At 38.2% G+C, this 27,066-nt stretch overlaps 2 protein-coding genes across 6 annotated transcripts in view; both read right to left on the bottom strand.

Annotated features, from left to right (window-relative positions):
* Positions 1-7,772, bottom strand: part of LOC124159199 — a 224,783-nt gene extending 217,011 nt beyond the window's left edge. The window contains exon 1 of the mRNA XM_046534846.1: positions 7,446-7,772. The gene's annotated coding sequence lies outside the window, so the exon portion shown is untranslated. The remainder of the gene's footprint in view (positions 1-7,445) is intronic.
* A 4,585-nt stretch (positions 7,773-12,357) lies between these two features.
* LOC124159198 (glycoprotein-N-acetylgalactosamine 3-beta-galactosyltransferase 1-like) overlaps positions 12,358-27,066 on the bottom strand; it is a 118,478-nt gene continuing 103,769 nt past the window's right edge. For all 5 annotated transcript variants that reach the window (XM_046534843.1, XM_046534842.1, XM_046534845.1 and 2 more), the window contains 5 exons: positions 25,836-25,974; positions 23,314-23,432; positions 20,237-20,341; positions 18,510-18,667; positions 12,358-15,599 (listed from right to left, as the gene is read on the bottom strand). In XM_046534843.1, coding sequence (XP_046390799.1) covers positions 15,363-15,599; positions 18,510-18,667; positions 20,237-20,341; positions 23,314-23,432; positions 25,836-25,974 — 758 coding nt within the window. In that variant the 3' untranslated portion in view covers positions 12,358-15,362. The remainder of the gene's footprint in view (positions 15,600-18,509; positions 18,668-20,236; positions 20,342-23,313; positions 23,433-25,835; positions 25,975-27,066) is intronic.

The raw sequence follows: 27,066 nt of genomic DNA, 5'->3' as shown, positions 1-27,066 counted from the left end.
ACCCTATATTATCTACAAGTAAGTAATTAATTTTCGACACAATAAAATAGTGACTGATTGAAAACTTTCAAAAAATTGGACAGGATTAGAGTATTTAACACAAGAAGGTATGCTTTAAATATAATCAACAGATTATGCTCCTAAGGCGCTGGATATAAAAAATAGAAATAGAGATTTAAATGATCATCGAGAGGCTTCGCTACCTGTTCCTTTTAAATAATCACACGTTGGCCATTATAATATACTAATATTTACACTATGTTAATATTAAAATGTCAGGATTCTTTGAAGCGCTAATTTAGATAATAGGGTGGTTTCCTATTATTTTTTTATTGCCTAAATCGAAAGATTATTACTCCTGGAGTACGTATTTCACGCATATTTAGATTTTTAAATGACGATATCTATTTTTCGCGATTAAATGAAAAGTGAATATTTTCAATCGCGCGAAAACGCGACGCGTAAGTATGAATGTCGGGAAATCTCTCCGCGTGACGTATTTCTGGTTCCCGTTGCCGCCCTGCGAGGTGACTTTGAGGCGAGGCTTAGCGCTGATACGACACAGGCTCCTAGCGGGTAGCCTAGTACCCTGCTGGCTGGTAGCGCTTGGCTTAAATAAGGATTATAAATAACTTATCAAACGAGGAAAACTTTCCGACCTTAGCCAGTTTTAATAAGTGATTGTTAAGACATGTTTCCCTGAGCTCTGCGCCTCATGCATGCATTGGTAACCTCAGACGATGTATAACTCCTATATTCTCCTATAGAAACTAGGTTCCCGTGACGTCACGTGGAGTGGCATCGCATGGGCGCCAATCTGGCCCTTTTCAAATGAGGATAAAAATGGACCATTGCCATTCGTCTAACCCGGTATTTCTAAAACAAAATAATTTGCATATTATGAATACACTAATGGTGGGTATCGAATCGCAATCAATGCCTTTCGTTTTCTTTGATGAAGGAAACCATCCTATTTTCATAAAAATTTATTAATTTTTGGTTTCCCAGAAAAGCCTCCAACAAAGTATTTTCATGAATTATTAAACGCATATAAACATTTTTACAAGCTAAAAACGAATAGATAAAATTTGAAGAAGTCTTCATAAAAAGATGATTCTATGATCTTGTATGATGTATGATACGATGTGGTAGAAGTTTAAGTATTAGTTAATTGTTTAATATATAGTTATATTGTAATGCCTTATTTAACTAATGATTACACGCAACAAAAAGTATATACTTCTTTAAAGTAAAGCCTTTCAACCACATGAAGGCTTCTTGGTAAATAACAGTATTGATATTGAGACAAGGAAGAAATTTCTTAAATATGTTAATATTCTATACTAACATACGGGCATCAAATTCATACAGCAGGAAAGAGTAAAAATAATGATTGTGAAGATGCAATAATGTGGCTTTGGAGAAGGGCCACAGAAACTGGATGAAGCAACGGGAAAACTAGGGAGTAAGCCCTAATTGAAGTACAAATAAAAACAAAAAGATTGAAGTCAATAAATATATGAAAGGCAAAGCCCATAGGTAACCTACTCAGACACGTCACATTATACAAGCTGACTATATTTTTTTTAAGTGTTCCTTAACTCGTATATGGCATATATCTTCAGTGTTATTTTCACGTTCGATATTTATATCCATAGCAGAATTCAGGGGCGCAGCTTAGAATTAAGGCTGGGGGGGTTTAGGTGCAACTAATCCTGGTGTGTGTGGGGGCATGGAATACCCACCAGAATAAGCGGTATGAGCGAGATTAAAAAATTGCGAACTTTGAAGATAAATGGTTCAAAATGGTGAGTTTTACGGCTTTCTGAGGGATATTTTATTAATCCTTACACTATTCTACAAGTAGTATCAATCCAATTTAGTAAAATGGATTAAACTTAAAAATTTCTCTGATCTCTGGGGGGGAATTTATCCCCCAAAACCCCCCCTCGCTGCGCCACTGGCAGAATTATACGTGAAAAACTATACCATTTTTCATTGAGCACCTTTTTTGTTGAACTTAGTTGTTGTAGGCTTCTGAACCGATCAAAATTCGTATCTAGAGGAGGAATAATTTTTTGCTAGGTCCTATCAAAAATGCGGAATGAAAAAAGCAACAGCTAAAAAGCATTCCCACACACACGGCTGATTTGACTACCCTTTATTTAAAGAGCTCCAACCACAGGAACCGCCACTCAGTTCCAACATAAAATCTGTGAACGAAGCAATTGGATCATGAAGGTCGGTAGAGCGAATAGGCAAGGATAACAAAGCTTGCAAATTTTGGAAACAAAACGCCTGCTTAGGGCAGCGCATATGATATCCACTTCAAAGCCAAACCCACATTAAAACGGCTCCATATTCCGCAAACACAATTACGTGGCGTTGGCCGACGCCCTCGTGAATATTTTTTATTCGTCGATGTAGGATTCCCTCATGCCGTCCAAAACTAATTATCTAACAGCTCCATCGCGATCAGTGGTGGCGCTGGTGTCGGGAGGGGGGCAGGTTGAGGGGTGGGTAGAAAAGGGTGTTCGGTGGGGCGAGAGTATGAAAAAAAAAAATCAGGGGACGAGCAAACCCGGGCCTGGACGTGGGGGCGAGAACGTTGGATGGGGCAACGGCTCGGTGAAATGCGGGAGCGAATGGGAGATGAGCGCGGGCGCGTATGACGAGGGCCCATTCATACCTGCGCGGACATGACCAACATTCGAACTCCTTCGAGCGGACGGAGACAGAAGAATTCTGGATATGCGCTACATGGACTAATCCCTTCCAGCGCTTCTCGCGCATAACACGCCGGCCTGCGGCGTCGAGACCGGGATGAGCAAGTGTGGGTGGCGTCGCACCAACGCTGGATGAGACCACCGCCTTCTACTCCCCCCTCCCCCAAATCCCCTAGAGGGGGAGGTGCGGGGAGGCGCGCGGGGCCTCCGGGGTTGAGGGCAGGGAAGACCCCTCGACGCCCCCGTCCTTTCTCTAGACTTTGATGAGAGGGTGAGGGAGGAGAGCGAGGTGGCAAGGCAAAAAAAACGGGACACCTCCCACACTCCCCGTTAATCTCCCTAATGAGCAAAGAGCCTCTGCCTCCAACGAGGAGAAAAGGCGAGCATGGATACATTTTCATATCGCGTCACCCGCCTTTTTTCTAAAGCAAGGAGGAGGGAACGCGAGGATTATTAATCACCTTGGCCATATCGGCTGTCCTTTCGGAAGGACCCGACGCGAAATCTTCTCCTCCTACCCCCCTCTTCATACTTCGCGATAACCGCTATTTCGACCCGTTACCACACACCTATCGTCGCTCAAATGGTCCATTTCGGTAGATGAGGGCCATGAGGCGTTTCTTGCGCGTGGATTGGTGCCATTGTCCGACGAAGCACATGAATTTTACCCAATTGTGGACAGGGGCCTTTCTACGCAATAACAGGCTTTTTTGCGAAACGTCAAGCAGCAGCATAAAGGGAGATGGGGAAACACCGTACGCAGCGCAGCACACCATCCCGTACCTTGTCCAATCAAAAGCATATTGTACCTAACTATAATTGGTTTCCCGCCGACAAAGGAAAGTTTGGGTGTTCATAAAATGTTTTCCATCTCATCCACCGGAATATAAGAAACTCATTACTAAACAAAGCATTCAGCTTCGACCCGACGCATTTCGTAACTTTATCCATTACATCCTGAAGACTTGAAAATTTCCATTTTACTCCCCTTAACTAGAAAAAGTGATAATTGTATGGCATTCTGAGGGAATTGTAGTACCGCATAAGGAAATTACGAATTTCAGATGAATTTACTAAATGAATAAAAGAATCAAGTTCCTTAGAAATTAATTTAACTCATTGATTGAGCGAAAAATTAAGTTTAAATACCAATCACATTCATGAAACAGCTGTACAGGCTCTTTAGTCCTCATTCCTGAGTTTATTTAACGTTGGATTACAAGTTTATTAAATAAAATTATATTTTCCAGAGTTATTATCCTGGTATGACTGACTTTTATTTATTTATTTATTAAACTTCATTAAGTGTACATGTGGTGTAGAATTTTCTTGGCGTGTTTACTATTGTTTAACGATGAATTGGCCCATTCGAAAAGTAAACTGGAGACCGATTGAGTTAAAAACACAATTCAGGACTTAGACTCAAGCTACAACGAGCTTTTAATGATGTCAAAAATTATTCCTTTAATCAAACGGTGTACTTACAACCTGCACTGCTAAAATACATTAATGGATGGAAGGATCACGAGATCTCGAACAACATATGCCAACACAAAACTTTGTTCAACTAAACAACCGAAAACTCCTGAATTAGTACAGGTTTTCAAAATGCAGCATATTTTTATTCATTTTTGTTCACTGACACAACGGGTTAGTATATTTTAGGCTCCATCAAAATTTTCTTCGACAACCATTGAGCATAACGTTCCGCTCTGGTCAACACTACATATATGGGATAAAGAATCTTTATCTAATGAAACAAGCATTGGATTATTAGGAGCAAGGATTACATATTTTATTCCTAAGGAATATTTAGGAGTAGTACAACAACAGAGAGAAAGATGAAAACTATAATCTCCTCATCACTCCAATATCCAATATACTAATTCTCAACGAGAAATACACGAATTATTTTACAAAATTACTAGAGAACGCAACATCCAACATCAAGAACTAATTAATACTCGACTTCATTTATCATACAAAAACTGCAATTCATGTCTAATCTTGGTTCAATAGCAGTATTTTCTAGACCATCGACCTCCATTCAAGTTAAGCACCAAGAACTGTATTATTCAAGAGTACACCTCTTCATTTATCATCGCATCATTAACAGCATAATCTTCAACAATGCATTACGAAAAGTCTGGTTAGTAATTGAACACCTTGAGTTCAATTCGCATGCTTTTATCTCACTTGAACATTTTTAAATTACTTAGATTTAATTTTTCGGATAAGCCACGAAAAATTTAAAAGAAAGAGACGTAGTTGAATAGAAATGTTATAGTAAATGCGGTAGAATTTTTCCACTCTTTAGAGGAAAATTTTTATTGCATTTATGCAGCACCCAATGACAGATATGCGTTTAAGAAAATGAAAATATTTAATTTTGAAGAGTATAAAATAAATAAAATAATTCATTTATAAAGACAAACTAAGGAATGCCACTGTATCCCGGAAGAAACAGAGTAATATGTTTTAATGTACTCTCTTGATGCACAAAAATGTAAATTCTCCCTAGTTTTTCCAAACAGTGTAAGCACTATAAAACGTTTATGATAACTTCAATTCAGAATAATAGCGCACAAGGTCCTGCGGCAGAGAAGAAAAAGATGAAAAAAATAATTCGCTGCGTTTCATCAAATATAGCTTTGCGCCTCGTAAAAGTAAGTAACTGAAGCATCATCGTAAGTCGTTTCAATCAAATATATTTCTAATGCCAGTTTGCCGATTTAATAACGCTTTAGAGCCACGAAAATGTCCTGAACGTCCAAGATTAGGATTACGAATACAACGAAATTAATGGAAAAGTCTAATTCGAAATGTAACTTACAGTGACATAAACGCTATGAAATAAAAGATAAATAGGATGATTATCACCAACGAGCGTGGCTCAATACGCAACCATATGGTCGCTTAAATCATCATAACTTTCCAATTTTTAGCGGGAAAAATCCACACAATGTGGTATAATGAACGTCTCCATTAATTTTGACGCACCTGTATTTGATTATGGCACATTTTAACATCCTACAGTAAAAGACAATACGGTAAGCATTCACAAGCTTGGACGCATGCATATGGCGACCGAGTTGCGAATGTTTCTCATCGAAATATCTTACTGATATCACCCAGGCGCAAACTTGAATTGAGTCTGAATATATATGGGATGAAACGAGGGACAAAGCGAAGAAGCAACAACAGCTGTTGGAGTTATTCGCGCAAAGCGCGTCATACACACACACATACACATGAGGCATGATGATTCCCTCCACGTCTCCTCGATTCACCCTGAAGCTCAACGCTAAGCGCAAATTAAAGGAGCACTGCGGCCATCATTTGCTGTCTCGGAGGAAATTCAATTCATCCCACGGGCTAGCGCAATCGCATGCGAAATGTTTTGGCGTGCAGGAAATTCGGAAAAAATTCCGTCAACAGGCGGATACCGAAATAAACGATCGATGAAGTACGAAAACAGAAATACGCTTGAAGTGGATTCGTCACGCACCCTCCGCGACAGTCAAAGAGCTAAAATAAACATCTAAAGCCGAGAGCACGATTGACAGGAAGAAAAGAAAACTAGAGGAGCGCTTGGCACGAACTGCAGGTGTTCCAAGCAAACATAAATTCGCGTGGAAAGTAGAGACCGATCCCATACCTTTCCCTACGCTTTATTTTCGATGGAGCGGGTACCCGTGAAAATGCGTCGAAATAACTATCGCTCGCTTTTCCCTCGCAAGGTGAAAACTTCCAGAGGCCGGTTGAAATATTTGTCATTCGTGACAGTGGGTTTTCAACGAGCAGAAAAAGATATAGGCCTTTTTACAGTTCTTACCCTGGCCTCTTTGCACCCTTCCCTACCTTCAAGTAAGACGAGTACCAATCGACGGGTTAAGGAGAGCAAGATGATGAAGAGGGACAACAAGCAACCACCCTCATGCCCTCCTGAAGAACCCCACCCTCCTCGCACGCAAGAGAGAAACTTAAAGTCCTCCCCGCTACAACTCCACTCACAAAAGGCAAACCCCTTCCTTCTCGCTTATCGATCGCGCTGGCCCGCATCGTGTGTTCGCTCCTCCGCTCGTTTGGCGACTCTGTGGGACCGCGGAGAACGTGGAGTGTTGGGCAAAAGGAAAGAGCGGCGAAAGGTGGTGGATTGTCAGAGGATACTGTCAACAGCCAGGGTAATTTACGGAATGAAAAACAGGATAACATATTGACACTGGCAGTGCTGCTCGGGGAATGGAAGAAGAATGGAGATGAACCATTCGTCGCAACAAACAACTCTCGATGAATGCCGAGAAGATTCCAATACGTTAAATCCTCATGTATCGGACGCAGAGCCGCACTCAAGGGCATGCTGCAGGGGTTGGAGTTGAGGACGAATCATCACACGACATATTTTGATTCGTGTGACCGTGACAAGCAGCCGACACATCATCCGAAACACAAACCCGACTTTCCTACGCGTATACATTCGCGTGGTGGCCAGACAACACTTATCTTCTCTCACAAACACCCGTGCAGTGACATACATGCGGTCACATCGCGGTTGTGCGGCCCAGGGGCGGTACACATAAGGGAACGTTGCGGAACAACAACAGGCAGGAAAGCACAACATAATGTTTCGGGCGAGGAAGCGTCAAAGCGAAAGATAACAGAGAGAGAGAGAATGAGAGACATATAGAGATGAGGATTGGGAAAAGGAGCCCGACTTACGTGGCCTCTTTCTTTAATTCCCCAATTCGCTCACTCCACGCCGCACGGCCCTCGGTTCTCTGGCCCTGCCATCGGAGGACTCCCGGCTTCGGGTGCTGTCCCCGTCGTCTGCACGAAAGATGAGATGCCGCCCACACCCCCCACACCCAGATCCGCCCCTCCCCCTCCCAGCGACCGACCCTCCCCCTTTTGTTTTCCTTCCCCGGACTCCCCACCCGGCTCACCTCCACTCCCACCCTTGCACTCCCGTGAACCCTCACCCCGAGGAGGTACCGAAAAATTAGTCGAGAAGACTGCCGTCTTCCTAAAAACCGTGGGAAGAGGGCGGTGCCCTGCCTCTAATAGGCCGAAGAGCGGGTTGGCACACCAAAATAAGGGGTGTCGTCGGGGAGGTCGTGGGCTTTCGTGCAGGTCGTCGGGAAAGCTCAGGAGAGCGGGTTATTCGCAAAGGACTTGGTAGTTGTCTGCCAAAAGTCTCGCCCGGAATTGAAGGAGAAAGATCTCGGGCTCTCTCCCGCTCAGAGGAGGACCAAGGAGAGAATGAGCGGAGGCCGCCCGTGTTTCCCTCCAGCGCCACTACGGCTGCGCTATCCCCGCACCGCGGATGGGGAACTAGGGAAAGGCGGGGCGGGAGAAACATGGCGCCTGCGCGCAAGAGATACGGTGGAGAAGGGGAGGAGAAAGGGGGGCGGGGGGAAGAGAAAAGGGGTGGTCGAAAGTAGGAGGTGGGGACGGGGTAGTCGGGGGACGTGATAAGCAAAGGCGTCGAGGCAGGAAAGCGATTTCCTTTTATTTCTTTATTACGATGGCCCCATAGTGTCGTCTGAGGAATTGCAGAGGCGGTCGAGGTTCTTCGAGTGGATTATGCGAAAACGTTAGGTGGATACAAAACTTGATTAGAGGATACGATAAGAAAAGGAATCAGGGGAGAATTGGAAAGTAAAGTAAGCACCTTTAACCGTGCACTCATGTATAATAACCCTGAAATTCGCGTCGGAAAAGTCCGTATTGACTCGTCATCCACGTTTCTGTTTTCCTTGACATCGCGGTGTAGACCTCTTTGAGAGAAGAGATATTTTTGATACAAATTGATTAATACTGAAAAATTCGTAAACCTGAAGATAACGTTCTGACGAATTAATGACATCTTCCGATTGTAGACCTAATCCGCTCGAGTTTAGACAGGGTATCGACATCATCAACATGTAGTACCGCGAATCGGAAATTTTGCTTCACTAATAATTATTCAGCTAAAAAGAGTTGTGAATTTTCAATAACACATTAATAACCCTCACACAACCAGTTCTCTATGCAGATAAGCCATTTATTTTCTCGTTATAATCTTTCATTAATTGCAGTTTTTTTTAAGGTACGCACCGTGAAATTAGAACCACGTCAATAATTGTATGCCGTTCGGAATGATAGCACATAATGAATTCTCGCTGACGCTGACGAACAGCAGCGGATACATATAGGGGGCACCCTCCCCCCTTTCAGGGCGGCCTACATTGGCTAAAACTGCAAAATCACATTTTAAACTTTTTTATATCATAAGATGGCATTGTGTTGTATAAGTGTATAATCATTTTAAATAAAACTTAATTAAAATTAGCACGCGCCTATTTTTTCATTACGATAAAAGTATAGGTAGCTCAAGATATATTTTGCCCCCCCCCCTCCCCCCCTTGAGTTTTTTCTGTATCCGCTACTGCTAATGAAACTCAAAGAATTTCCTGCAACCGTAGAGCCCTACAGTAAATTATTGTTCTTTCAACACATATAATTTAAAGCCTGTAAACAAAACTGTCCAGATGATCAAATCTATAGAACAACATGACTTATATTCTCATTGAAATTGCTTTTGTGGCAACAGCATGAACAGAAAAATGAAAGATGATGAAAATCACGATTAAATTTCTGAAATTCGAGTATTCGAGGGAAAACCCCTGAATTTGCATCATCATATTTGCAAATTTTGCAAGTCCAAACCAATCACAGTCTCATCAAAAAATTGCCCCATTCTAGTGAATCAGAACTAGGGATGGGTCAGTTTTACTTTTTGTCAGTTCAGATTCAGTCTCAGCTCCTGGCCTCAGTCATTCAGTCTGACTCCTGGCTCCATCACTTCTCAGTCTTAGTTCCAATTCTTAATCAAATGTTTCTTTTTCATAGCTAAATTTTTCATGCAAGCAATTATTTTTACTAGGCATATACACAAACTACCAATATGAGTACCTCATGTCGTCTCACAAATTTGGCAATAGTATTGCCATACAGTTAGATCATTTGGCTGTAAAAAGGTCTCCCAATCCGGAAAGTCATTGAAAGACGGGTAGCATAAAGTGGGGTGAGATACCCATAGAGCTTACGGAGCTCTATGGGGATACCAGAACGAAATTTGAATACCCTATACAAAACAAATATGACAGCTAATGTTGACATCAGGTGATTTGATCAACATTGATAACTTTCCATTGATTTATTGAGAATGCGGTAAGATTTCATTAAATTTTGTGGATACAATCATTTAACTGCAGAGGACATCAACTTTGCATACTTCTGCCACCTTCACATGACTGCATTTACATTTCGACAGTCCGATTAACATATACTGCAAACACAGGTAATTAGGTTAGGGTTTTGCATAAGAGAGTAACCCTGTGGTAAAGGGTGGATAAAAACCCTGTGCCGCTGTTAATGTGTTGCTTATGACTGGTGCAAAGGGGTTACACACATCATTTTGTGGTTGCAAATTTGAGTAATCAGATTGTTAAGTCGGATTTGAGCTACGGATGAGGTACAGGCTGCTTTTCACGGTCACCCCAGTGGCGCAACTAGGAATATGCTTTGAGGGGGATGGGATGGCCAGGGGTGGCGATCCCCCCACCAGGCACAGTAGGGGGTCTGGGAAAATTTTTGAATTTGAAATGCCTGGATACATTTTACATCATTTTGGTACGAAAAATTTAACTTTAAGCAGATGCAGTTATTGAATTTCAAAACTAGACAATATTTTTAGATAACTTTTTTATTTATCTAAAGCTTTGGGGGGGATCCATCCCCATACCTCCCCCACAGTTACGCCACTAATGTATGTATGATGTCAACATAGGCCACAATTTAATGAATTTTGCATGTATAGCTGAAGAGGTAAAGCATTTTTTTGAATTTAGCTTGTCAAGTTATTGCTGGCATTAGGTTAAATTGGCCTGGTGAAAGTCAATGCTAAAATTTCGGCAATAAATATTTAAAGGGTGCTTGAAATTTAACATATATCCAAAGGGAACACGTTAAAATGCACGTAATTCCTCTACACTGATGGCATTTGATGTAGGATTGGTGATCACAAATGTTTTCATCACACTGTTTCTAGGAAGATAGTGTTGTTCCCTCACTGCAAAGATCTTTTTTACGATATCTTGCATATGGTTAGTAGGTAAAACACTTGGACTGAAGTGCACCCCTCAATATCAAATAATGGCATAATATATTTTATTAGGCAATATATTTGTTGACCTCATCTACCATGAAGAGAATTTCTAAACTTGAGAATACATGCGTAAATACTAGGTTGCGCAAGTGTCATGTGATGTCAATAAATATCAACATAACTAGAATGCATAGATTTCATACTTGCTTTCTTCAAATTATTTTTTTTCTTTCTTCTTCTTCTTATTCTTCAGTTCTAATACCTCGAAAACCAGCTCATTTCTAACACCTGAGAAGCTAAAAACAACACTGATCAACCCGTAATTAGAACACAACTGAAAGACTTTCATCTTCTGTAAGTAAAATATTGAAACATGTAATCTCAGAACCAATGCCCATGAAAAAAGAGAATCTGTACCTCAATATTAACTTCTTCGAGTGGAGAACACACTAAATATCATTGTTAGTCTTTCCACAACTATTCAACTACTGTCGAATGATCAGTATTAACTTCAAACTAAACTACTTATGCATAAAAATAAACACAAGGGGAAATCGGTATTATAATATCTAGAGATCAGAGGGCCTAGTAATGGATGAGATGAAAGTTTTCCAATTAATGTGTTCTCAATGATCATACGTAGATTTTCTTTCTTAATGGTGAAAGTGTGGTCATTCAGTTATCATATACAGGTCAGATTAATCACAATAAACTACATACCGTATTCCTCCGAATATTGTTCCCCTCTGAATATAGTCCCCCCCCTAATTTTGAGGCTTCAGTTTCAGGAAAAGTTAAAAAAAATGCGTTTGAATATAGTCCCCCCCTTTACTTTTACCATGGGCATTTTTGGAAAAAAAAGGGGGGACTACATTCAGACATATACGGTATGTCAGAAAATGAGAATTTTGTTATGTCAGAGAATGAGAATCAGCAGTATTGTTAAATATTTAGAAATTCACCCCATTTATATCACCTTTAATACCTTTTCAATGGTCCCATCTCAACTGATAATCATTTGCTTCTCATCCAAAGTGTGGAGCACAATGTCACCCACGTAACAACTAGTAGACAATACTGACAAAATGCAACTTATAGACATGGTCCTGTGTCTTGGCCCTGCTGCTGTTCCTCACTTCAGTACTTCAGCATGAAAAGAATGAGGAGTAAGGGGTGGGAGATGAGGGTGGAGTAAAAAATAATTGCAATAATTTTAAAAATACTATCCAAACAAGAAAAGCAATGGTAAAATGGAAGTCGTTTCAGTCAAATTAAAGTGAACAGATAAGAAAAAATCCTTCCACTAATTCATGACGTGGATATCCCTTAAATTTTGATGGTTAAAAGTTTGAATACTATTTAATAACCACACCCAAACTCTTCAATATACACCAGATGCAGATGTGATGACAAAACCATTACACTATTTAGTTAAAACATTAGTTGTCATCATAATGAATATAAATATCAATGATATCATAATTCATGTTGGCTTCTATTTATTTGTATTCCATCAAAATCAAGCATGTAACACATTATGTGATGTCCATTAATACTATCAATATCAATCAAGAAAAAAATTAAATTTCACCATCAGTTCAATGATGCCACACACAAAATATAGCTTAAGACTCAAAGATGAGCAAATATAAAAATGACTAACATTTTCAAGGAAACTAAATAGCTAAATGACGAATGAATGCCATCAAAAATGAAATACACATTTGGAATGAAGAATGATTTGAGAATTGCCTTAAGTTCCAAACAAGAGAATCGCATTAAATGACTCGTTGAGCTTATGAACAATAGTCAAATGCCATGCAAATTATACCATAAGTACCCTAGAGGAAGGTAACTCGCCATGTATCCTAAAGTCAGGCATTGTATCACACAATGCATTTCTGCTACCATAATAATAGGTAGCATCATAATAATAGGTAGAACACCATCCCCTTTCATTTTCTACATTCTTAATGCTCTCCTTAAATCATTACTACTCTGAATCGCTGTCAATATCAAAAATTCAAATAAGGGGATGAAAGATTTCGCACATATTTAGTTCTTGCCAGATTTCACTTTCCTGAAAAGATTTTGTAGCATCCTCATGGATTTTATAGACAAGAAACAATTATTGCTGCTTTAAATATGTTGATGAATGGAATAAATGTTCCTATACTATGCTAAAGGTACAAATACTTGAATAAAATTGCTCCCAAGCAAAGCTACCAAAATTCTTTACATTTACCACTCGCTGCATTCAGTAAATACTTCATCATATTTTATCTCGTGAACCAGACGTGTATTTAAAAATCTATACACCCTTAATAATCAGTAAATTTTGTGCACTTCAATCATTATTTATCATTTTTTTGGAACCAAAAGCAGTACGCTTGCACTAAATAAAAATAGAAAAGACATATGCACATTAGCAAAATTATGTCAGGGGATACCAAAATACTGGGGTACAATGTTATTAGAATTTAAAAAATCAAACCAAATACTTCTAGTTTTGAAATGAGAAATACCACTCATATACAGTGCAAATTTCTAATACAGGGAGAGAAGGAAGAATCAGGCACCACTTAAGGCATTAGATTTTTCTCATTGAATTATTGATTCTAACTTCTTTTTCACTCATAAAAAAGGCCTTCATGAATGGGTCCCCATAAGAACTACTGACTAATAAATCATCATTTACTGAATTAAAACTGAAATGAATTTTATAAAACCAGACATCAAATTACCAACTTATTTTTAAAGACACAATTGAAAAAATATCGTTACAACTATTCAATTATGTACGGCAATCTACATTATTTCAATGTCAGTATCAAATGTTAATTCACAAATATGCAACTTGTTACGTTCCAAAACCGGTAGAAGTAGTATTATTACTAGTCAGTTTTTGGAAAAAAATCACTTAACAACAAGAAGATGGAAGTGCATTGTTTGTTAGAAATATTTTTCCATAGTTTATCGGTACTGATATTCAGTACAGCTTCATAAATATTCATCATAATATAAAAACAAAATAGTTTTGATCCACAAAACCATTTCCTTATTCAACAATGACAAAAGTCTTTACCATTTTCTTTAAGCATTTCACTGACTAGCACATATCTCAAGGGATGCAGGTGATGTATATTATGTTTTTCATGGACAATGCCAAATAAAGCAGCCTAGCATTGAGGGAATATAATGATTAAAATGGCTCAAATTGGCAGGACTATTGAAGTAGCTGAAGAAAAATATTTTATTCATCACATGTAGCTTTGAAAACTTGTTTTAAAAAAAACTAACAGCCTTAGCTGACGTGGGATCGTCCAAAGCACAGTTTTGATATCAAATCCTCAAAAGAGCCATAACAGTAGCATTTTAAAAGTTAATCCCTTTAATTAGTCCAAGATACTAGAATTATAAAGATATTATTTGATTGCACCCACTTAGACCAAAAGAAAATGGGTGTGTAACATTCAAATGAGAAGTACTAATTTACTGTACTAATGTAGTCTCTAAAGAGAATGATACTGCTAATTTTGTTTGTAGTTTATATTCATTGAAAATCAAATTTTCCATTTCTTTCCATAGTCTAAACTGAACAAAATAAAGTATGGACTGCACGACCTTCCAGTTTCTTGATTCCTGTTCACTCTAGCACTTCCTGGAAGGTGATACAAATTTCTGCTGACAAAAAAGAACCCTTAGATTTTGAATAATCCTTAATGGTACCTATTCTAAGATAAAATTGCAAAGATATCTTCGTGCATATTGTATCACTGGAAACTGGTTACCTTCCTTGAGGGTAAAATATGTACTTTACTACATCTAGTATGGCAGCAAATATCACACGAGGTGTTACATGCTAACTTGCATGTAAAACAAGAAAATGATATGGTCTCACAATACCTGGACTAATTCCATACAACATAATGAAATAAAATAATGGCTTGATCACAGAGTACAAAATGTTGTAGGCTCAAAGGTGATATAAATAAAAAATTATTATTACTGAAACTTATAGTAATATCTTTGGTAATAAATAGGAATAACTTTCAGGTGAAAGCACTCCTGGTCCCTAAGAGAACAAAAAATTATTCACTAATAAAAATCAGTACGGCAATTAAATACCAATACAAACTTTCCTATGGAAAGGTTAATGAAAATTGTGCACAGCTGCCACATGAATGAACTCTAACATCTATTGCTTTGAATTCTACGCAGAGCAGCAGCAGAAAAGCACTTTCTCAAAAGTGCATAAAACAGGTTCACTGGAGAATGGCACTTCCGACCTCTTCTAAATGATTAACAGGAACATTTAAATGTAATTTACATTTGAGCATTTCAATTCTTCAGAGTCTTCACAGGCCGCTAATTAAATAGCAGTTCAACCCATAGTTTCTGATATGCAAAAAAACACTTCCAACACACATTCTTTCACACATCCACACGCTCACACACTAAACTCAGGAACACACTCAACCAATCTTTTATGGCACAGTCGGTGATCTAATGGTCGTATGATTTTCATCATCAATGTTGTGGTCAAGACTGGAAAGTGTAACAGACTCAAGAGTTCTTGAAGACACTCCATGTCCATATTCGTCCATTATGCGATGAGTTATTCCATATGGTCGCAGATGATATATAAGGTACTCCATCACATACATTTGATTTGGGGACATATAATGGAATGAAACAGCTGAGTCTGAGCAACATCCCATTCCCTGTTAAAGAGAAATTATTTAATGTAAAATCATATAGGTAAGACGATACATATTAAAAAAGATACAAGAGCAACAACAGTCAACAACAACTTAAATTACATTGGCAAGTTAGTTAATGATATGTTTACATCATTATTAAGAGTTACCTTAAAGGTTAAATGATTTTGCTTCTTTCATTGTACAGATGAATGTAACACCAAGCAACCCCTAAGTTTTTGCCAGTAGTGGTATTAGTTTGAAGGATCAAAATAATAACTTTTGAAGGATAGCCGCCCAAAATGAAGTTTCTGCAAACTACAGCCATAGTTTAAGTATACTGGGACTAGTCACGGTGACATCTTTACAGAGTCACCCGCAATGCATAAATTGTATGAAAAATCCACAGAGAAAAAATCGTTCACCTTGACCAGGATCCCAAACCAGCTTTCCAGTCGAGTGGTTTAGCCAGTTAAGCTACTGAGGCATCATTCTTCCCTGTGATAATAGCACTGTGGCACTAGTCCCGGTATACTTAAAGTAGTCAAGAGCGACCGCCTGTATGGGGTCCAAGTTCAGGCTTTGCTCTCTGGCTGTGGTACTTGCACATGATTTTGACTGCTTGTGGCATCATATGCTCAGCACTCCATACCACTTTGTCCAGTATAGTCCTCAAATTTCCACAGGGAAGAATGGTGCCTTGATAGCTTAACTGGCTAAAGCACTTGACTAAAAATCAGGGGATCCGGGTTCGAATCCTGGTCAAAGTGGATGATTTTTTCTGTGGATATTTTGCACTACAGTCATAATCACTGGGGAGGACTGAGGGAGTGGATTTAAAGTGGTAACCTCCTCATACAAAAATTTTTAAGAGAGAGAGAGATTTAAGTGAGAGGTGCACTTCCTCCAAATGGACCCCTATACCCTATGGGCAGATCCAGGATATTTTTCTGGGGGGGGGGGGGGGCACAAGGGTCTAACAGGTCTTCTCATAATGAAACACTGACTTGCAATTTCCATCTCCATCTAATTGATCCACCAACGTAAACATTCCCAGGTTTCCCTTCTCAACGACAAGCTCTACCTTTCAAAATCACCCTTGCTTTCCATTGAGTTCCAATAGTGCGTTTCCCAGAAGTGTTACAATCCCTCCTCCCCCCCCTCCTGTCGCCCACTCGACGTGAATGAGATCCCACAAGAACCATACAGTGAATCCTAACCGCCGAACCCCCGCTCCCCACCCTCAGAAGAACACATCCTCGAGGCCCCCTACTAATCCGCACGGCAGCCTACGGGCACAGAAGACGTCTTCCCCCTCCCCCCTTCCACACCATTCACCGATGGCCCTCGGAAACAACACCCAAAGATAAGAAGACCGCCACGTGTATTCAAATGCTTTCATTTCTATGTTCAAAGTTTGTTAACCCTGGAAAAAACCCTTCAATTTCCAACCTTTTTACCTCCTCTGGTTTTTCCACTCTCCCCCCCCCCCCCCCCCCCCCACGCCTTGCACTTCTACCCATTCCAGCCACCTCCTTGAGGACCTTCCATCCCATTTCTCCTCTCTCAGTTGTACCTTGAAAATGATGTAGTAACATCGAAACTCGAGTCGAATTAAATTTTATTTTTGTGGAAAATTGCAAGTCAGTGTTTCAATGAATCAATTCCACTCCATCTCGCTTGATTCTTCAAATTTTATAGGTCTTCTCATATTTGAGATGTAAAAGAAATTAACAATTACTGTAGAAAATATTCTTTATTTTGATGTGAAAGTTATTAACATTAAAGTAAATGATTATATGTTTCTATGTGGTTATAAATAAAACAGTGGAAAAGAAAAAGATTTTAGTTTTTCACGCTATGTTAACCGAAGTATGTACCCACATTCCGCCTAAGGTTCGAAAACGCACCATTATTTTTCTGGAATAAATAAATTTTTTAGAGCCTCAAATTTTTCATAATTTCTTTTCTAGTACCTATTAAGACTGAATATGATGATAAATTTAAAATTTCTACCGAATATAAGCCTTGGCCATTAATGGGTTAAATGTCTATTTTGTAAGCGTCTGGAGGGAGCACGCCCCCCCTCCCCCTAAATCTGCCTTTGCCTATACCCTTCCATAAAAATGTACCAGCCCAGCCTAGCAGCAAAATATGCTCTGTGGTTTAAATAGGTAATACAGTCAATTCATTAATTATCAACTTTACAATTAGAGCAGAGCTATGGCCATCTTTCTTCACGACCAGGAAAGGTCAAACACAAAAGAGAGGGCTAATTAATTTTTCATGATATATATTTCCTCATGTACCACACAACCTTGTGTAAGATGTAACCTTATTTTTGGGCAATGAATTTAGGTAAAACATAATTTTAAAAAAATCAATGGAAGATAACATGTATAACTGAGAGGGCATTTTTTTTTACCTCCAACAGGCCATAAATAGAAGAGAGAATGATTAAAAATATTTCATAGCTAAAAATTATTTCATCTGTGGCCACTTTTTGGCATAAATGTTTCAATGATTAAGGTCGTACCTGTGGACAAGTTATACACTGCCCTCCTCATACAGTGACATTCAATAAGTTTTGTCCAGACACTCATCAACCATTTGAAAACCCTACCTCGAACGCCACATCGTCATTTCAATGGAAACATGGAATTCACTCACATTCATACTAATTCAATCCGCATTAAGGATGATGCGTTATTATGGATGGGGATTATTCCCATCCCAGTAGGAAAAGATGTATTTACTTGATTCTCACCTAACAATTTCACTTTCGCTAATTTTTAAAATATCCGTAAGAGTATAGTTATGAAAGCAAAAATTATGTGTAGTTATTTATATTAATATTCAATATGTAAATAGGGAGATAGCAAAAATAACATGAAAAACCAATCAGCAATCATATTTATGAAATTAGTTACATACCTCTTCACTGGGATAATAAATGTACTTCCAATACCAGAAGTCTTTGTCTACATGTCCAGGAATCAAGTGATGCTCTGGAACAAATGGAAAAAACCTCCCACGTCCCAAAGGATCCCTTGAATCACCAGCCTTCACATTCAGCTTCTCCAAGCATTTACCTGAAATTCCAAAATGTTTAATTAAAATATGTTTGGTCACTTGAACATTATTGTTATTGAAGTTAACTACCATTTAAGGGCAGATCTACAGGTCATATTTTACTAATCACCCCAGCCTGCCTCTTTCACCCCACTAAATTGAACTTCTCTCCGTCCATGTCCGAATCCAATATTATGCACCCTTCTTGCCCTGGCTGACGTCACATTCACACTATGCCCTATGCTGGTCGACGTGATGGGAGGGTCAGAGAAGACCACATCAGCGGAATGGATTAATTACCTGCAATCGTGCATGTCTGTTTAAGTGAACCCCTGCCCAGAGTTGGCATCACATTAGGGGGCCTTTCACTTATAGGAAAGGGTGGAGTGAAAGTGGAGGAATATGGAGCAGCTAGTGTTGGGGCCCACTGCAACTAGTGACTATGCTAGTGGCTACAAATTGAGAGACCCTCCCAGTACAGTGCTTCAACATTGTAACACAAGTGGTACTGCTAATTTCAGAGCTTTCTCAGCCTGAGGATTACCTAGATTGAGGTCAGTGTCAGACAAAGCCACCTGAGAGCACCGCCCACCTAGGTGGTGCCATTACCATTAATTTCAACTATAGCTATCAAAGTCCATTCTGAAGTAACGTCAGATAGTGAGGTTGAACAGCACACTAATTTTATGTATTTCATGTAAAATTGCATGCCCATGGATTTTCTATGACCAGGGTCGTGGTCCTTTTCACACTTCAAGCACCTCACCGTTTCATGCTTTCGAGGGCCTTGAAGCTCAGAATGTGGGGCTCAGGAGTGAGCATACATTACCAAGTTTGATAGCTCCAAATGCCCCAGCATTTACGTGATGTGTTTGGAGTGAATGCGATACCTTGTTTACAATCTTTAGAGAAATTGCACCAATTCCTATGATATTATCACAGTTACTACGCACTGGTGAGATATTTTAATAAATCTGGGGAATAGAAGACATTACCCTCAAAGCTGGGAAAGCTTTTGATTAATAATTGAAAGTAATGGAGAGAAAAATAGAATGAAATGTGCATGCCCGATCGGTTAAAGGAAGACTTACTACATGCTTACATGTAGTGCCATCTCCCAATGAGGAATCAGTGCTTATGTAATCACAGGTACTAAATACACTTTATCACATGAGTCTAATTTATTGTGCAGGTAATAAAAATAAACATCCCGTGATCACACAGGTGTACTTGCCATGGGTTAATCATAAAGTTAACATTAAAGTTTAAATTAGGCAGCTAAATGTAACATTCTAATGTTTTAAAACAATGAATTTACTCTTCAATTCTTCTTTCTCAAAGTTCACATATTTTTTCCATTACGGTGATTGATACAAAAGTAGCATGAGTGTTAAGTTAATATTCATAGCCCTGACAATGAAAATGAATCTTTTGAGATGTTGTCTTAAGAAAAAAAAAGAAATAAATCATTGACCAAAACTTAATACTTATTAATTGTGAAAGAGGAAAAGAGGGCTAGAAAAGGCAAATAAATAATTCTAAATTCTATCAACCCTAAAACTTTGACAGCCAAAAATCTGTATACAAACCTATTTCTACATCTTCAGCACCACCATGGTCTGACCTACATATGCTTGAGTCATTGTAGCCCTTTTCCACAAAGAGTTTCACTGCTTCACGACTGAGAACATAACCTAGAAAAAAAAAAGAATTTTCAAATTATACTATACATGATAAATAGCAAAAATGTTTTGCACGTTAATTACAGCACTGGAGATAACTCATGGAAATCCAACAATTCTCTGAGTGCCTCTAGTGCTAACTTACATCTGTACCCCTAACAACACTAACTGAAAGAAAAAAACTATGACAAATTTGGACCCTGATCAACTTGCCTACATAAATTGATGACACATTAAAATGAGAACAATAACCTTCTCCAAACATCACTTTTACTAACTTGATTACTTTTCACAATTATATACCTGATTATATTGAACGCATGTTCAAATCTTGGCAATGCCCCCCACAAGTGGGCATCCTGCTAGTCACTTATGTATTTCATATGAGGAAATTTTTTTTCTCAAATAATACATTTATGAGCGGTCCATGTAGTCACTAGTATTTATAAATCCTACATTGGTATAATAAGCAGAAAATTGTGTTGCATGAGCAGAAAATTTACACACTTAAAGTTGTTTCTTTGCACATTTTTCAGAAACACTAAAATGACTCGTCCCGAGCCACGCTCATGGTGACACGGAAAACTGAGATAAAGAAATTTGAGAAGCTGATCAGAGAGAAGTGCCCAGTCAGACGGCCAATCACTGAGCAGCTCCCATCCAGCGTACGGTACATAAGCGACGCAGAAACCAACAGCAGACACCTTCGACCTGAAGATGCTGGCAGGATAGCCAGCGAAACTGTTGTCTACAAACAAGCTGACGCAGAAGAAAACCCTGAAGAAAGGCAGAGTTCAGTCCATCGCAGCAGAAACCTACATTCTAACATCATGAGTTAAAGCAAAATTGTAATGCGGTGTTGCATTCATCAGGATAACTACACTTTGCCTTGCATAGGTTTATCATCTTACGAATAAGGTCTCACAATGCATCTTGTTAGTATGTCAAGGACTTACTGTAATTGTTCACAATTTAACCCGGTAACGCCTGAATTAAAAAGTTTCAGCGATTTTTGTGATAATCATGCATATAAATGCCAATGAAATTATGAGTCATTAGGTGGAAAATTTATTCTTTGAGCAGTAATAGTTACGCCTAGCGGTATCATATGGTACCACCAAAATGTTTTGCATCATAACATCCCAAATATTAGGCTCACATCAAATAACCATACTTTATAAGATGTAAAAATATTATAACAATCATAATTACATAATAAAACTTTTATATTAACAGTACATAAGGCGTAAGTAAAGAAAGTCGAAATGCTTGCTCCAAAAATTCCGTTTTTTTTGGGCTTGTTGATAATTCTCAATTTTCAAACGGCTCTAAATACGTTAATTACAGCTTTATAATAGCAAACTTTTCGGAAAAATGTTATTGAAAATATTATTATTAATTTGAAACTCTCAAAAACCATAATTAATTAAGATGAATGACAAAAAAGTTACGTTTAGCTCTGCACTACCAGCTGGTACCATTTGGTACCGCTAGGCGTTAACGGGTTAATAGCATATATCATACACATGGCTCTGAAGGTATTCCACAGCACGACTGTAAGTACATATGTGAAATTGAAGAGACATGGAATTTCGGCAAGGTACTTACAGTGAAACCTCGATATAACGACACCCCACGGTGCACTAACAAACACTCGCTATAGCGAATTGTTGCTTTACCGGAGGTGGAGCAAATAATAGCCAATATACCTGTTGCGAACACATATACAGGAACAGGAGTGGTGCGGCGACAGATAAACATCTATCCGATAAACGTAAGCATAAATCCAGACGAAAGGCAATGTTTTTTTGCATCACTAAATTTCCTTACTCAAATAACGACTAACTATTCAAACAATTTATAAGCGCCGCACTGAATAAAAATCATGCAAAGCATTGTTTCGTCAATCATTATATTTATCGAACGACAGTATACCACATAAATTTGAGACTGAGCACTCCATTAACTTCATTTCTAACAGATCGCTAGCAATTACAGAGGTTAAGGAGTCTTGATGAAAGTCTTCCGGCGGTGAAACCCTCGCTATGGTGAGAGCCAACACCGAAAGGGTCTCGTAAAAACGAATTTTTTAACACGCTTATTATAGGGTCAATTGACGGTGCATCGGCTATCTCTCGTAATAGCGGGGGTGTCGCTATACCCCGTACTCGCTTTAACGAGGTTCCACTGTCTTTTGTGATGGTTCCTAAAAGAAACGCTCTTACAAAGTTCATTACGATGAACCTCCGCTTTTTCCGACCCATGAACTTTGTTATAACATGAGTTTACTGCATAAGTATAATGGAAGTTAGTGAGTTTTACCCATAGGGTATACCCATCACCTTAAGTCTCATAGTAGTACCCTCCACCACTAAGGCAACATAAAAATTTATTGTGTGACTTTCCCATTTATCTACAGACTAGAGCTACATAAATACATATTTACATTATATTTATAGGTAAAGAAATAATTTCATGGGTCATTATAGCATCTGCTGGTCTAAAAAAGACAGACTTTGCTACTTGTTTAAATATTCATCACATGGTTATTAATACGAAGGGATTTGCTTCAAATAATAGTACATTCAAGATAGGATGTTTTCCTACCTGGTCCTCACCCCAAGTTCCCATAGTCTGCCAGAGGAAACAAGGAAAACTAGAGCTCCCTAAGGTTCTAAAGAAAAGCATGGCATCAATTATGAAAACAAATAAATTAGAATCTGCATTCTGGCAAACTATATTCAGGGAAGTTTCTCTCTACATAATTTTTGCTATAAGCACCCACAAAGAGGCACTAATCACTGTGCAATTCGATAAGTATTAATTATTATCGCTGATAAACACGATATTATTATGGATTAATTAATTTACGTAAAATTTTCATTATAATTTTATAAAATTATATACTTGAACTTATACTTTTAATTCAATCTTTACATAATTAACTAACTGTTAATTTAAATATGTACAAAATATGAAATTACCTGCTCCTCCACTCATGTATCCCTGCTTCACATATGGCTTGAATCTACACCCAAAGTAGATTGGATCAGATGGTTGGTAAGGAGATAGCATGTACCTGAGGTTCTCAACTACCACATACCTGAAAATCAGAGGTTTGGCTTCAGAAATATATAATTCATTATATATTGATCCATATTCATATATGTATGTGATTCCATAAAGAGGAGTTTACATGACCATGAAACTGAGAAAACTACATTAAGCAAATATAATTGCTGCAGCCACAGTGTCATTGCACATTCTTTGTAAAGTTTTGCTCTGCTTTATAAGCACCAACAGAACAGTTATAAAAAAAAATAAGTGTTCCACATTCAGAACATGTTGTACATAACATAACTACAATGTTTACATACAGTAGAACATTTACTTGACGCATTTTTGAATTTGCATCTGGACAAAAAGTTATTTCGGGTGGTCAAGATAAATGGGACACCTTGTATAGTGGCCAAAGAGTTCGGGGCTGTTTCTCATAACTTTTTATCAGCTTGTTTTATTACTTATTTAAAGGCTTTTTTATAATTGCAAGTTCGCTGTCGTTGCTATTATACTTTTATTAATGGTAATGCAGCTTTTTTAAATTAGGGAAAAAATGGTGAATAAAATCCTGGCATGGTCGTTAACATACAGTTTGAAGTCAGGCGAAAGGAGTCACATTTTACATTTGATTGTTTGACATTTATTCTGTTTACATTAATGATAGTTCAAACTATTTGCTAGTATTCATTCAGTGCGCACTTGCCTCCTGTTTCTCTGTTTTGTTGTAAGACTTGAAAAGTTATCAGCGTTTATTATTTACTATTGGTGCTTCTATTTGTCAACCTGGCAGTACCTCCTGGAGTCAATTGTGCTTATTTCTACTTTTTGCGAATAATACAATACCGTTGTATTTCCCGGAGTAAAAATTTGAGATTAACATGCTTTACTTTGTACTATTTGACATTTCATTAGGTTAGTATCGAAGACCCTTTCTGTTGCAGTGGTTGGCTTTTAATGCGCAAGATAGAAATGAAGAGTGAAAACCAGGGAAAATATGCAGTAAATGCACATGAAATAATCATTAATTACAACATAAATTGATGTAGAATGATATATTTGCAATTATAAAGTAAATTTTCCCATTGAGTGCATATATATTTAAGCACACACCAAATTTTTTCGATGTGTGGCTAAAGACAACAAAAGGAGAGCTGGAAATTAAATCCCTTTGAGGAGCAGAAGTGATTTGCATTAAAATGGCTCCCACAATTTCAATAACAGCCTATTTCTGAAGGAATATGCATTCTTCGTGCCCGTTGTACCACCAATTTCTTCGGCCTTGGTCGTTTGGAACAACAAAAAACTACTTTTCTGGTGTTTAACAAGAGGTAAATTCACATCTCGGCACACAACAGTATACATAAGGTTTACTCCAACTCATTTAAAACTCTCTGTTTTATATACTATTTATTCATACTCAAAATAACACATACGACAATGCACTCCTTATGCAAGCAATGCAGACATCATGAGGTTCACACGTCATCAACATGGCGTCGCCCGAGAAATATGTACGTTTTTGGCGCGAAATTCAAGTTGAAACTTCAAACTGCTCTAGGGGTGAAATTATTCAGCGCTCAATGATAAAATTTGGTGAGAGCCTTTCTTACACCCATTACATTCTAAATCAAACATAATATTTGGTAGTGTAATCCCTTCTATCATAGATTGCAAAAGATCAAATAACCAAATTAAAGGTCATAATTTGAAAAAAAAAAGTCGTTCCCAGGAATAAATGGAAAGAGAGAGAAGCATTTCCGTGTTCCAACAGCTACCACCCAGGCAGGTGAACCCACCAATTTCACGCCTTCTCTAAGCTCAGTGGCAGTGAGAAAAAATGGGTTGCTGGAGGCACTGTAGCACAGCAGAGCCCACTTTTGTTGAGTCGCAACAAGCAGGCAGCTAGCCAGTGTGCAATTAGTGGTAACCATCGGGAGAGCAATTAAACTGCGCCCGACACTAAATTTATGAATTTTACCATCAAAAAGACAGACTTTCTGCAACATAACAAAAAAGTCCCATATTCGTGCCTATTGCATTTATTCTCACGCATAGCGGATATATATCTCATTCATCACATGGGTGACTTTCTTTTGTCAGACATTTATTTTTTCATGCTCATCATTCTGCAACTTATGTACTCATTTCAACAAAATTTAAAATATATTATGCCCATTTTCCTAAATGACACAAACATGACTGCATGATGGTGATTAGGCAGATTCTAATTACATTCTAACTAAATATTTTTCCTTACTTTTTCAATTTGTTAAAACACATACATGTGCTCAAGACCAAATCAGGAGATAAAATAATCTCCCAGCACTTAATAGCTTGAAAAATTCATATGTTAATCAACTTATACAGTACAACATGCAATTATGTATATAAATATCTATGTAGTGTCATGTGGAAGTTATCATTTCAATAATTAAAGGAAACTCACGTGTCATCATCAGCTTTCATGAACCAATCCGCGTCATTTAAATGGTGTTCATAAACGTACTTGAATGCTTCCCTTGTTTTTGCCCAGAGATAATCTCGACCCTCCTCCACAGGAAGTTTTATTGAAGGCAATGAAGAGTCTAGAACAAAGTAAAACTGTATTAAAATTTTTCCATTAAGATTCAATAGTTAAAGCAATCCAAAGAAAAACATGCGTAAGATATTATAAACTATTCAAAGTGAATAGAAGAAATTAAAAATCACAATTGTAAAAATGGAGATAGTGGTGGCCTAGTGGGTAGACCTCAGGGAAAGGAAGTGGATAAGTTTTCAACAACACCACAACTTGTAAATTCTTTTTAAAATTTCATACCAAGGGAAGTGAAACATCATTAATTCCTGATGAATTGCATAACCCCTTGAAAAAGAGGTAGGTCAATTACTCAGTACAACAAAAGAGAGCAAAGATGGATAAATGATAAGCATGAGAAATGGGCACCTCTTCACTATCAATCATCATACTGCAATCTCCTTCAAATGAATTAGATGAGGTATATCGAAAGATAAGTCACACACTGACTGCTATTCTATTAGAACAGTGGTTCCCATCCTTTTTTTCTGTCCATACCCCTCTACATGTATATAACAAATACCCCAAAACTGTAACATGCACATTTTATTTCATAATTTCACTATGGGTAGGTGATACTCTTAGTTATAAATAATTGTAAAAACAAACTTTTTAAATACCCTATACTATAATATTTATACGTATTTCCTGGTTATGAGATGCATACATAGTTCCTGGCATCCACCATTACCAATTATTTTCAGTGTACCCCTGACTGGTTCGGCGTGTGCCCCCAAGGGATACACGTACCACCGGTTGGGAACCTCTGCATTAGAAGATGCTGTTTATAGTATGATTTGATGATCTGATTAATTGCAATTGCTTTAACTTTTTGAATGAGTGTGATACGGGGCCTATTTTCATACAGCTACATACTTGAGGTGTAACCAGACAAGTACGAAGTAGCAAATCTTTATGACTTTTTCATCTGAAAATCTTGCAATAATATGCCTAATGAATCAAGCTTCAACATGTCTCAGCCAAAAATTATTCTTTTATGAATCCTCCATGATAGGATTGAAGTTATAGTAACATCTAGCATTTCTACTTCAACTGACACCTTTATGTCAATTCCATGCAGAAACATATACATGAAACACAT

This window comes from Ischnura elegans, chromosome 5 (assembly GCF_921293095.1).
Source record: "Ischnura elegans chromosome 5, ioIscEleg1.1, whole genome shotgun sequence".
NCBI classification, from domain to species: Eukaryota; Metazoa; Arthropoda; class Insecta; order Odonata; family Coenagrionidae; genus Ischnura; species Ischnura elegans.
Note: the sequence above shows the minus strand (reverse complement) of the source record. Positions and strands in the feature narration are given on the sequence as shown.